Below are 10,703 nucleotides of genomic sequence, written 5' to 3'. Positions count from 1 at the left end.
TGCAATGTTACTGAAGTGTAGAACCAGAATCTCCAAGCTTCATGGATTTCTCAGAAACCTTGTACCTTGTCCTTCTACCAAAGCCAAAGCCATGCATTTCCTCAAGCAGCATCAAGGCAAACCAAAAAGCAAACCCATTACTCCATTTCGCAGTGACAGCAACACCAACATGAAAAAACCTGAGAAATTGAATTTGAAATTGAAAGAAAAGAAGAAGAAGGATGAGCCCAGAGAGTATACGAGGAATGTAATTGGGAAAATTTACAACACGCTAAAGTACTCAACCTGGGAAACAGCTGAGTCAGAGCTCAACAATCTCCCTTTGAAGTGGGACTCATACAGGGTGAACCAGGTTCTGAAGTCACACCCGCCAATGGAGAAAGCGTGGCTGTTCTTCAACTGGGCCTCTGAGCTCAAAGGGTTCAAGCACGACCAATACACTTACACTACCATGCTTGATATTTTCGGGGAAGCTGGGAGAGTATCTTCCATGAAGCACGTTTTCCAGAAGATGCACGAGAAGGGAATCAAGGTTGATTCTGTTACCTACACTTCCATGATGCATTGGCTTTCCAGTTATGGGAACGAGGATGAGGCTATGCAAATGTGGGAAGAAATGAAATCCAAGGGGTGTCATCCCACTGTTGTCTCTTACACGGCTTATATGAAGATTCTGTTTGATAATAAAAAAGTAAAGGAGGCCACTCGTGTTTACAAGGAGATGATTGGCTCTGGTGTTGCTCCAAATTGCCACACTTACACTGTCCTAATGGACCATCTTATTGGGTCTGGTTAGTGTACCCTTAACATGTTTGTCGTATGGTCTAGCCGGGTATTCAGTTCTTGTCTGTGATACTTATTGAACGATGATTGTTATAAATGATACAAATGTATGATTTGATTGTGTGCCATTAGTTAATGAGTGTAAATTTTTTCACTACCTACCTAATGTAAATCATTTTAGGTATGACCTCTAAAGTAACATTATAGAAGTCAACAGTCCTAACATAGACCATATTCATGATTGGATGACAGTACAAGTGTCAATGCATTCTTGTTAAATTCTTAGTGATTTTATCCTGTCAGTTGCTCTACCGTTTTATAGCTAAATGAGCTTGGGTCTGGCTTAACGTGTCATGATTCTTTTCTGTAGAGTTTGACGAAACAGTAGTTTACTTGCAGAAAGCTCAAGCTTATGGCCTATTATATTAACATTTTCGTTCATGGAGTCCACTTAGGACTTACTCAAAGCCATATGATCTCAGTCCTGATGAAAAAATTTAAATGATGTATTTACTTTAGTTGCATCATCTATAAAGTTAAAGACATATTACTTGAGTTTACAAAATTCTGCAGATCAGAATGATGGCTTTATGCGGTGCACTTTCAGCGCAATTTCATTTTGAAGCTTCTAAGTTACTCGCCACCTTTCCTGACTGTTCCTGACTTTTGTTTATTGTTATGGAGTTAAATGTGGTAATTTCATTTATTATTGTATTGTAGGAAAATGTAAAGAGGCCCTAGAGATTTTTGAAAAGATGCAAGAGGCTGGGGCACGACCTGACAAAGCTGCATGCAATATTTTGATTGAGAGGTGTTCTGAAGTTGGTGGGACTGAGTTCATGACACATATCCTTCAGTACATGAAAGAAAACCGTCTTGTTCTCCGATACCCTGTTTTTGTTAAAGCATTGGAAGCTTTAAAAGTTGCTGGTGGGAGTGATACCCTTCTAAGGCAAGTGAATCCTCAGTTTTACATTAGCATAAGGAAGAACAAAATTGATAGTGTCACGGTTGCTGCAGATTCTCCTACTAACATGGATAAAGAGCTTTTATTTGTTTTATTGAAAAATAGAAATGTTGTTGCTATTGACCATTTACTTAGAGGGATGATGGAAAAGAAACTATCTTTAGATCATAAGGTTATCTCAACCATTATTGAGGTAAATTGTAGTCATTGCCGACCTGAAGGTGCTTTGTTGGCTTTCAAGTACAGTGTTACAATGGGAATAAGTATAGAGAGAACAGGATATCTCTCCTTATTGGGCGTGTTGACCAGATCAAATAAGTTTTCAAAGCTGGTGGACATTGTTGAGGAAATGACTAGAGCTGGACATTCTCTTGGAATCTATCTAGCTTCACTTTTGATCTTTAGGCTTGGTTGTGCTAGGAAGCACACTTTTGCTATGAAGATTTTCAATTTATTACCTGATAGCCACAAGTGCACTGCCACCTATACTGCTTTGATTAGTGTTTACTTCTCTGTTAAAAGAGTTGATAAGGCACTTGAGATTTACAAAACCATGTGCAGCAAAGGATTTTGTCTTGTGTTAGGTACATATAATGTACTAATAGCCGGCTTGGAAAGAAATGGTAGACACGCTGAAGCAGAACATTATAGGAAAGCAATGAAAACCCTGAATTCCAATAATGGTTCTCAGGAAAGTGTTTCCATAGAGGGAAACATATGCAATCTTATATTTTCTGTGGATGTCATACTTTAATCTTGGTACTCTGGGAGTTTTCACTTTTGAGTTCAAGTTGAGGGCATGCTGAATAGTTGCTACTGGAGAGTGAAGGAGTGCTGGTTATGCAGCACATCTATCAAGAAATAAACCGACATTTTGATCTAAGTGGCAGTTTATTGGAGATGCCAACAAGGTCTAACTGTTATGTTCTACCTCCGCTTGAAGCAACCATATGATGCATAACACAACTTTTTGAAGTGTGTTCACATGCATACGGTCATGGATTTGTGAAGTCAAAGGCAGATAGAATTTGTGATTGAAGGAATGTGGGATGACAACTATTTACTGAAAAGTCCCTATATTAAGCATAATTGCTTTGCATCTGTTTGTTTTCCTTACGTATATTTGGTGTTTTGTAGACAAAGTCATATCTGTAGTGTATATGAAAGGAATTGCAACATTTTTGTCACGTAAATTTTAACCTTTTTGCTGCATTAATTTTGACTGCCATTTAAAAAGTCCACAGACTTTTTAATCTTATAATTAACACTTTTCAAATTGCATAGAATCATTACTTTAGCTTTTCTTATTATTAGTTAAACTTTATTAAAATATATAAAATTACACGAGTTTCTTTTGTTCTTTAGTAAGTCTTCACTAAATTTTAAAAATAATTTACATATTTTAATCTTTTATACTTATAATTAACAGGCTTAAGTTCATCCCTATTGTTATTATATATATGTAATTTTGTTTTTTAAAAAAAGGAAGTTTAAATTCACTTTTGATCTTTGTACTTTTGAAAATGTGTAAATTTAATTCCTGTAAAATTTGATTACACATTTCGTCCTCTAATTTTTCAAAATTAAATAATTTTGGTCCATTGCAACATAAATTATGCATATGGAAGTTAGAATAATATTTTTTTTAGTCAATAAGATATTAATAATAAAGGTTAACGATAACCTTCTAACATCTACCATCTTGATTGATTCATTAACATTTAATATGAGAACCAAATGCAAAACTGAATTTTTCTAAGGACCAAATTTACATATTTACTCTAGGAAACAAAAAAAAAAGAGTGAATTTCAAGTTTTATATATCCTTTCACTTTACTTTAAACGTTTTGTCGATAAACAATTCTCAACATATAAACACCGTGCAATGTTGAAACAAATACTGTGATTTGTCAATGTGATTCTTATACTTAAAAAGAAACAATTCATAGGTAACAATCAAAAGAACCATCCATCGCGCAGGATATTAGAGATGCTGCTACTACGGATACTGCTCCAATGGACTATAATAGCTAGGTCGATTTTCTTTAGGGGAATAGAAAGTAGTATAGTTCAAGCTTTTGTGCATCTAAGCAGCAACAAATACTACTTTTTTTTATCAGCATATATATATTAGTTAGAGATTTTGAAATATTTGAACAAATTCAAGCTTTTGTGCACATAATCAACAATCAAAGGAAATTGTGCAAACAAATAGTACTTTATTGGTTTTACTTCTAGATAAGGTGGAGCAACATTTATTGCAAGAAAGCTGGATAGTTACTGCATGCTCATCGTTGATCAGAACTTGCCGGCCTTAGCATACCCAACAGATTCTATTTTTCAATTTTCTATTCTATGCTTTCTTTAAGTTGCAGTCACTTTCCACTGTAAATAAAAGACAATAAATAAGTCATTTGGGTCTCTCAAATGGACCAGTCCTTTATATTGTAAAAATAGATGCTGATGTTATATTAAGAAAACCAAAAACTGAAAAGAGTAAGTCCTCTGTGCTAACTTACTATATGGTGGCTTCCAATCTTCTGATATTTGCGTACGTCAGTGGTATAATAAAAAAACCAAGTTGAGCAGGAAACATAGTAACCCTCTTGTGATGCCGGCGAGGTTGCAAGTAGCATCTCACAAATGGCATTCAACCATTCATCCAAGTCCAACTCAACCTTCACTTCATGCTTATTTTCAAAGGGCAATCATGTAACTAGGTCCATTTTCATTTATCTATAAATGTAACCTCTTTCCTTATTTAATCCAAGTGCAAAGAGTTAATTTTGCCTTCTAAGCCAAGCTAGAAAATGCGTGAGATTCTGCACATTCAGGGAGGGCAATGCGGGAACCAAATAGGAACAAAGTTCTGGGAGGTGGTGTGTGATGAACATGGGATTGACCCTACGGGGCAATACGTAGGGAACACCGAACTTCAGCTTGAAAGAGTGAACGTTTATTACAATGAGGGCAGCAATGGTCGATACGTGCCACGGGCAGTGCTTATGGACCTTGAGCCTGGTACCATGGATGCTGCCCGCACAGGCATTTATGGCCAGATTTTCCGGCCGGACAACTTTATTTTCGGCCAGTCTGGTGCCGGAAACAACTTTGCAAAGGGCCACTACACTGAGGGTGCTGAGCTTATTGACTCTGTCCTCGATGTTGTAAGGAAGGAGGTTGAGAATTGTGACTGCTTGCAAGGTAAAAAAGTAACCAAACATCATGCTAGACAGTTTCATTAAAATATGAGACATTTATGTATTTTACGGTTCTGGTTTTGAATCTAGGATTTCAAGTGTGTCACTCCTTGGGAGGGGGAACGGGTTCTGGAATGGGAACTCTGCTGATTTCGAAGATAAGAGAGGAGTACCCTGATCGGATGATGCTTACATTCTCTGTGTTTCCATCTCCAAAGGTGTCAGACACGGTTGTTGAGCCTTATAATGCTACACTTTCTGTTCACCAGTTGGTGGAGAATGCTGACGAGTGTATGGTCCTTGACAATGAAGCACTATATGACATCTGCTTCAGGACCCTCAAGCTCAGTACACCAAGCTGTAAGCACAATTGCCGTAGAATTGAACTAATGAGCACCTGTGCAAAAGATGTTCTTCCTTTTACTTAATAAGCATTTCCTCAACTAACTTTTTGCAGTTGGAGACTTGAATCATTTGATATCAGCAACAATGAGTGGAGTTACTTGTTGCTTAAGATTTCCGGGTCAGCTCAATTCAGACCTGAGAAAGTTAGCAGTAAACTTGATCCCATTTCCGCGACTTCACTTCTTCATGGTGGGTTTTGCTCCTCTGACATCTCGAGGATCGCAGAACTACCGTGCATTGACTGTCCCAGAACTGACACAGCAAATGTGGGATGCCAAGAACATGATGTGTGCAGCCGATCCGCGCCACGGTCGTTACTTGACTGCCTCAGCGGTTTTCAGAGGCAAGATGAGCACAAAAGAGGTAGATGAACAGATGTTGAGTGTACAAAATAAGAACTCTTCCTACTTTGTTGAGTGGATTCCCAACAACGTGAAGTCTAGTGTTTGTGACATTCCTCCCAAAGGCCTTTCTATGGCTTCGACTTTTGTTGGTAACTCTACATCCATACAGGAGATGTTCAGGAGAGTGAGTGAGCAGTTCACAGCCATGTTCAGAAGGAAAGCCTTCTTGCACTGGTACACTGGAGAAGGAATGGATGAGATGGAGTTTACTGAAGCAGAGAGTAACATGAATGATCTTGTTGCAGAGTATCAACAGTACCAGGATGCATCTGCTGGTGATGATGATGATTCTGGAGAAGAGGAAAATGAGGGTGCTGAGAGCTGAGAGCGTTCGACAAACTTGATGCTTCGAATGTTACAAGCAGTATTTAATCTTTAATATTCAGTTCTTTGGCTTTTAGAAGGTTGTGGTTGTTGCATTGCTTCTGTTGACCCCCTTCCCTCCATATGTGTTTTCTTTCTTATATTTTTGTCGAAATACTAGACTTACCGCAGAATGAGTATTTCGTAAGCTAACTTGGTAAATTCTTATAATATTTCAATACAGCCATCTCATCATGACATTGGACACCGCATAGTACATATAGTGCAAGCGTGCAAGTAAGGGTGTTTGCCGAGGGAATATTCATACATCAATCGAATTGGAATGAATATCACGTAAATCGTGAAAATGTAATTTTATATCAAGTAATAACAGTTAATGATTGGAAACGGTGAACCGCTATGGAAAAGATGTATAAATACTCAATTGGCATGAGATATGCATCTATATGAATAAATCTTCTACTCCAGGCAATTTCCATAGATAAATCTGAAGGATAGTATTAATACAGATAATTAAAGCAGGCAATGTAAATATGCATTGTATACTCCATATGAACACCATTCTTTATATACAGACAGATGGGTTGACTGTTTCTGCAGTCTTGAAACGTTACCAAATAACATTTCCCTATGCTTGAACTAATCCTTGAACTAATCCGATCCCAAGCTAAATAACTTCAAAAGGTGAACAGTTACATTTACATCAAGGCAGTAAAATTTATCAAATCTAAATTTCACCACTAAAACGGCAGAATTTAATAAGGACCTAAAAATCAAGTCTACCTTATTCAAGGATCGAACCCTGGTTCGGTTCATAGAACAAATGCCTTCGGCTACCATGTCCAAAAGTTTCTCTATTTATGGTCCTTGAGACCAGATTTTTAAAATGAACACCCACGGTATTCATTCTATAAGATAAGTATGACTTTTAAGGTCCCAAAATGCAACACTCCCTTTAAGAAACCACATAACTTTTGGACATGATAAATGTGATTACTTATGGAACTATAGATTAGTTTAAACTTTACAGAACAAATACCTCCGTTATGATCCTTCAGATCAAACCTTTGAAATAAACAGGCATAATATGCATTCTAGATGATGAATTTTCCTTTTCTATATTATGGTTTTCTCGCTTACAAATCCGCCATTCATTTCAAAACTCTTTGATTTGTCTCGTTATAGTGACTATGTCTGGATGAGATGCTATTCAGCTGATCATATCCAGCAAGCACCCCAGCTCCTGCCATACCAAGAAGCATGTTTGCTGTAACTCCTCGAAATAGAGCTAAGAAACCCTCTTGTCCAACAATATCACGAAATGCATGTATTGAATTACGGTACTTGTTTGGATGTCCAGAGGTAAGCATCATTCTCCTGCGCAATGTATCAAAAGGGTATGCACAAACCCCTGAAAAAGTTGTGATGCTCCACCCTAAGAAGAAACTAGCAAGAAAGTTCCCCTGCAGAAAATAAACCGAAACTCATATTGGAAAGACTGTGCATAAACAAACAGAACCAACAGTCTAAATTCATGAAAGTGCCATACAATAAAGAGATGCATCTACGATAAGTACACTGCAAAGGAAACATGGCAATCTTTTTTTCCAAAAAAGCTTTTGACTTACGTCTTGAAAATGAATGTTCAGACTCAAGGATTCAACTATCAATGCAAATCTGCAGAATCTATGTGAACTTCAATATTTAGCACACACACCACTGTGGAACAGACTAAACATATCACCAGCCCCGTAGCAATAGAAGGCAAAAATTCTTACCTCAAATGGCCCCACTAAAACAATAGGCTTCATGGTGTCATAGATCCCAAAGTACATCCCACGATACATGGCAATTCCCCAAATAGAAATGCCAAATCCCCTGTACAATCCAGCAATTCCATCACTTGATAAGGTCTTCCTATACACATCAATTAGTCCTTTAAACTGGCGTTGACTGGTACCGCGGCACTCTATTGCATCAGTGCCCAATCGTGTACGTGCGTAATCTAAATGATATAGTAGAACTGAAGTTGTTGCTCCTGCAGCACTGCCTGAAGCCACATTCCCAGTAAACCACTTAATGTACCCGTCTCTCTCTTTGGAATACCCAAAAATGCTTTTGAAGTAACCTTTGAATGCAAAATTGAAAGCCTATAGACCAATTAACTGTTTGCTCAAATATTATTTTAATAATAAAAAACTATTATTTGAGACACATGATTCCAGGAATTGATGTATCTTTTTTTCCATATATGTGGAGAATTATTTTATGAAAAAAACAACACACAGGTTATTAATAATATTTGACATGCATTGACAATTTGTCAGGAAAAGCATAAAGCAATCAAGCTTGTAGGTTAACGTAACAGAACAGACTGGAAGCGATCATATATCAAAGAATGAGATTGGATGCAAAGTCTTATAGATGCATCATGCAATGGAAAATACAATAAGCCAAGGCTCCAAAATAAGGTATATAATGATTTATTTGAGAATATAGAAAGGATGGAAATAAGTTAACAGATGTTCCCTCTAATTTGAATACCTAATTAGATGACAGAGAATGCAAAATCAATGCACAAAAGAATGAGTATAATATTTGGTTTGACGTTTTGGAGAATATCATGAGAAATAATTACCCAGATATTCAATGGTTAAGTTTAAACCCATCACTCAGAAGTCCCAATAACTAAACATACTCACTCTTTTGTTTTCTTTTTCTCTTCCCTGATATCATTTAGTGGAAGTGTTCGGTAAAACTCGAAAACAAAACAATACAAAGTTAACAAACAATAGCCCATTGACCTCACAGTTGTGACAACTTGAAAGGAAGAGAAAAATAAATGGTGAGGGTGAGGATACTAGTCTTTATTTAACACTAATCAGGATGCCAGTGAAGTGAATAACTCACCTGTGTGGGAAAGTATCGGATAACATTGGCCTGGTGACCTCTCCAAAAGGCAATCAAACCCTCCTCTGTGAAGACCCTCTTAAAGCCATCAGACACGCCCAAGTATGGTCTTTTGAGTTGTCCTCTTTTAATCATTTCACCTTGGTTTTGCAATAAAAGCTTTACTCTCTCAATTGGTGCTGCAGCAGTCTTTGATATGATTGCTGCTGCTCCTCCCATTACAAAATCCTTTGAAAATCTTTCATATGTTGGTTTCACCATTTTTAGTCTCTTCCCTCTAATCCTGCCAGATATATTAAAACATAGACAACGAGAAGTGGACATAAACTCTCAAAACTTCCAATAAAAATACGTGGTTCATATCAATGTATACATGACTTAAATTCAACAGTTATATTCAATTCTCCTCGACTTAAAACCAAACAAACACCAAATCTTACAATAATCACAAATAGAGTGAAATAGCAATGACATAAAGCATAACTCTGTTCTATGCATTCATCGAGCAAAAAACCATGCAAACTGTCGGGTTCGTTTCAACCATGAAGAAGAACAGAAAATAAAAATTACAGCAAAAGAAGATGAAAAGCAGGTTAGATAAAAATGAAGATCCCCAAGAATATGCAAGCTGCACAGCCGAGTACACACCTAAGCAAATTATAGGTGAGGAAGAAACTGCTGAAAAAGGACTTGTCCCCTCAAACACGTCTAACCAGGTTTATTCCCTCTTTAATCTTCAAATGAACAACGGAAAAACGAAAATGGTGTATTCTGATTTCTGATGTTCAAAGACTGAAAATAGTATAATTCTAGATTTCACGGGAAAAAGGCCAACTCCTACGAAAATTTAACTAAAAGTAGAATCCGGGGCATGTTTATATAAAGCAGAAATTGAAAAGAAAAAAAAAAGTTCGTGAATTCCATTGCACCCAACACAGAGGTTCCGAAGGGAATGGTTTGAAGCCACCAGAATCCAGAAAGTTTGGATGCAAAACAAGGATGAGATGGTAGACGGTAATGGCATAAATGGGTGAAAAGAATAGCAATCGATGAGAATAGATGGTAAGAAATGTGATAACTAGCAGATGAAATGTGGAATGAAAAATTGAAATGGCACGAATAAGGAGAGAAAGATAGAAAGGGGAAAGGGTACCTGAAGAGAAGAGAGTGGGAGTGCAACAAGGATGAGATGTGAGTTTGTTTTTATTTGACTGACAAATCAAATTTTCTTTTAGGTTGCCCAGCATGTGGAAGAAAATTAAAACTGAAATGATAAATTTTATTTATTTGTTTATAAATCCGAAAGAATAAGGCTTTTCTCTAAACTCCAAAAGAAAAAACATTCTTACTGGTTTTGGTTCACATGTCTTTGAGACATTATGAAGCTTTCAAAAATCACATAGTTGTCTTTTGATTATAAGATTCTGAGTTTCAAAGCGAGATACAGGTAAAAAATAGTTAAAATTCTACATTTAAGATTCATAATATAGATATAAGAATAGGTCTTTTCAATTCATGAATAAATAAATTATGTTTTACGAAATTATTATTTCATAATAAACATTATTTTTTAAATATAATAAAATATGTGAATTAGTAATTATATCACAAAAATTATTTTATTATAAACAATTTTTATTCATTTCATAAATAGTTTCTTTTAAGGTAGATAATTATTTTGGTTTGAAAATTTTGCTAGTTTTTTTTGGT

At 36.4% G+C, this 10,703-nt stretch overlaps 3 protein-coding genes across 5 annotated transcripts; 2 read left to right on the top strand and 1 right to left on the bottom strand.

Moving 5' to 3' along the window:
- On the top strand, nucleotides 1-2,966 carry EMB3111 (Tetratricopeptide repeat (TPR)-like superfamily protein). Its single transcript, XM_047293437.2, has 2 exons — nucleotides 1-791; nucleotides 1,504-2,966. The coding sequence occupies exons 1-2, from the start codon at nucleotides 5-7 to the stop codon at nucleotides 2,502-2,504; spliced, it is 1,788 nt and encodes a 595-aa protein (XP_047149393.2). The 5' UTR covers nucleotides 1-4; the 3' UTR covers nucleotides 2,505-2,966.
- Nucleotides 2,967-4,136: 1,170 nt separating this feature from the next.
- On the top strand, nucleotides 4,137-6,248 carry LOC124821535 (tubulin beta-3 chain). Its single transcript, XM_047293430.2, has 3 exons — nucleotides 4,137-4,954; nucleotides 5,041-5,310; nucleotides 5,408-6,248. The coding sequence occupies exons 1-3, from the start codon at nucleotides 4,561-4,563 to the stop codon at nucleotides 6,082-6,084; spliced, it is 1,341 nt and encodes a 446-aa protein (XP_047149386.1). The 5' UTR covers nucleotides 4,137-4,560; the 3' UTR covers nucleotides 6,085-6,248.
- A 348-nt stretch (nucleotides 6,249-6,596) lies between these two features.
- ER-ANT1 (endoplasmic reticulum-adenine nucleotide transporter 1) lies at nucleotides 6,597-10,235 on the bottom strand. Of its 3 annotated transcripts, none has more exons than XM_047293432.2 (4): nucleotides 10,147-10,235; nucleotides 8,994-9,276; nucleotides 7,862-8,233; nucleotides 6,597-7,546 (listed from the first exon to the last, which is right to left on the bottom strand). In XM_047293432.2, exons 2-4 carry the CDS (start codon nucleotides 9,252-9,254, stop codon nucleotides 7,235-7,237), a joined length of 945 nt encoding a protein of 314 aa, XP_047149388.1. In that variant the 5' UTR covers nucleotides 9,255-9,276; nucleotides 10,147-10,235; the 3' UTR covers nucleotides 6,597-7,234. The 3 variants fall into 3 exon arrangements, with proteins under 3 accessions (XP_047149388.1, XP_047149390.1, XP_047149387.1); XM_047293434.2 differs by lacking the exon at nucleotides 10,147-10,235 and adding an exon at nucleotides 9,642-10,139; XM_047293431.2 differs by lacking the exon at nucleotides 10,147-10,235 and having other exon boundaries at nucleotides 8,994-10,140.
- Between the last annotated feature and the right edge of the window lie 468 nt (nucleotides 10,236-10,703).

Source organism: Vigna umbellata, chromosome 1 (genome assembly GCF_029865625.1).
Source record: "Vigna umbellata cultivar VRB3 chromosome 1, Vumbellata_1.0, whole genome shotgun sequence".
Taxonomy (NCBI): Eukaryota; Viridiplantae; Streptophyta; class Magnoliopsida; order Fabales; family Fabaceae; genus Vigna; species Vigna umbellata.
The sequence above is the reverse complement of the archived record's forward strand: the minus strand, read 5'-3'. Positions and strand labels throughout refer to the sequence as shown.

Bases quoted from the DNA above. Each gene is read 5' to 3' on its own strand.
- EMB3111 (XM_047293437.2), top strand. From the start codon at position 5: ATGTTACTGAAGTGTAGAACCAGAATCTCCAAGCTTCATGGATTTCTC. The intron at 792-1,503 runs GTTAGTGTACCC...ATTGTATTGTAG, and splicing joins GGACCATCTTATTGGGTCTG to GAAAATGTAAAGAGGCCCTA.
- LOC124821535 (XM_047293430.2), top strand. From the start codon at position 4,561: ATGCGTGAGATTCTGCACATTCAGGGAGGGCAATGCGGGAACCAAATA. The intron at 4,955-5,040 runs GTAAAAAAGTAA...TTTTGAATCTAG, and splicing joins GAATTGTGACTGCTTGCAAG to GATTTCAAGTGTGTCACTCC. The intron at 5,311-5,407 runs GTAAGCACAATT...AACTTTTTGCAG, and splicing joins CAAGCTCAGTACACCAAGCT to TTGGAGACTTGAATCATTTG.
- ER-ANT1 (XM_047293431.2), bottom strand. From the start codon at position 9,317: ATGTCCACTTCTCGTTGTCTATGTTTTAATATATCTGGCAGGATTAGA. The intron at 8,234-8,993 runs GTGAGTTATTCA...ATTGGTCTATAG, and splicing joins TCCGATACTTTCCCACACAG to GCTTTCAATTTTGCATTCAA. The intron at 7,547-7,861 runs GTAAGAATTTTT...TATTTTCTGCAG, and splicing joins TTTTAGTGGGGCCATTTGAG to GGGAACTTTCTTGCTAGTTT.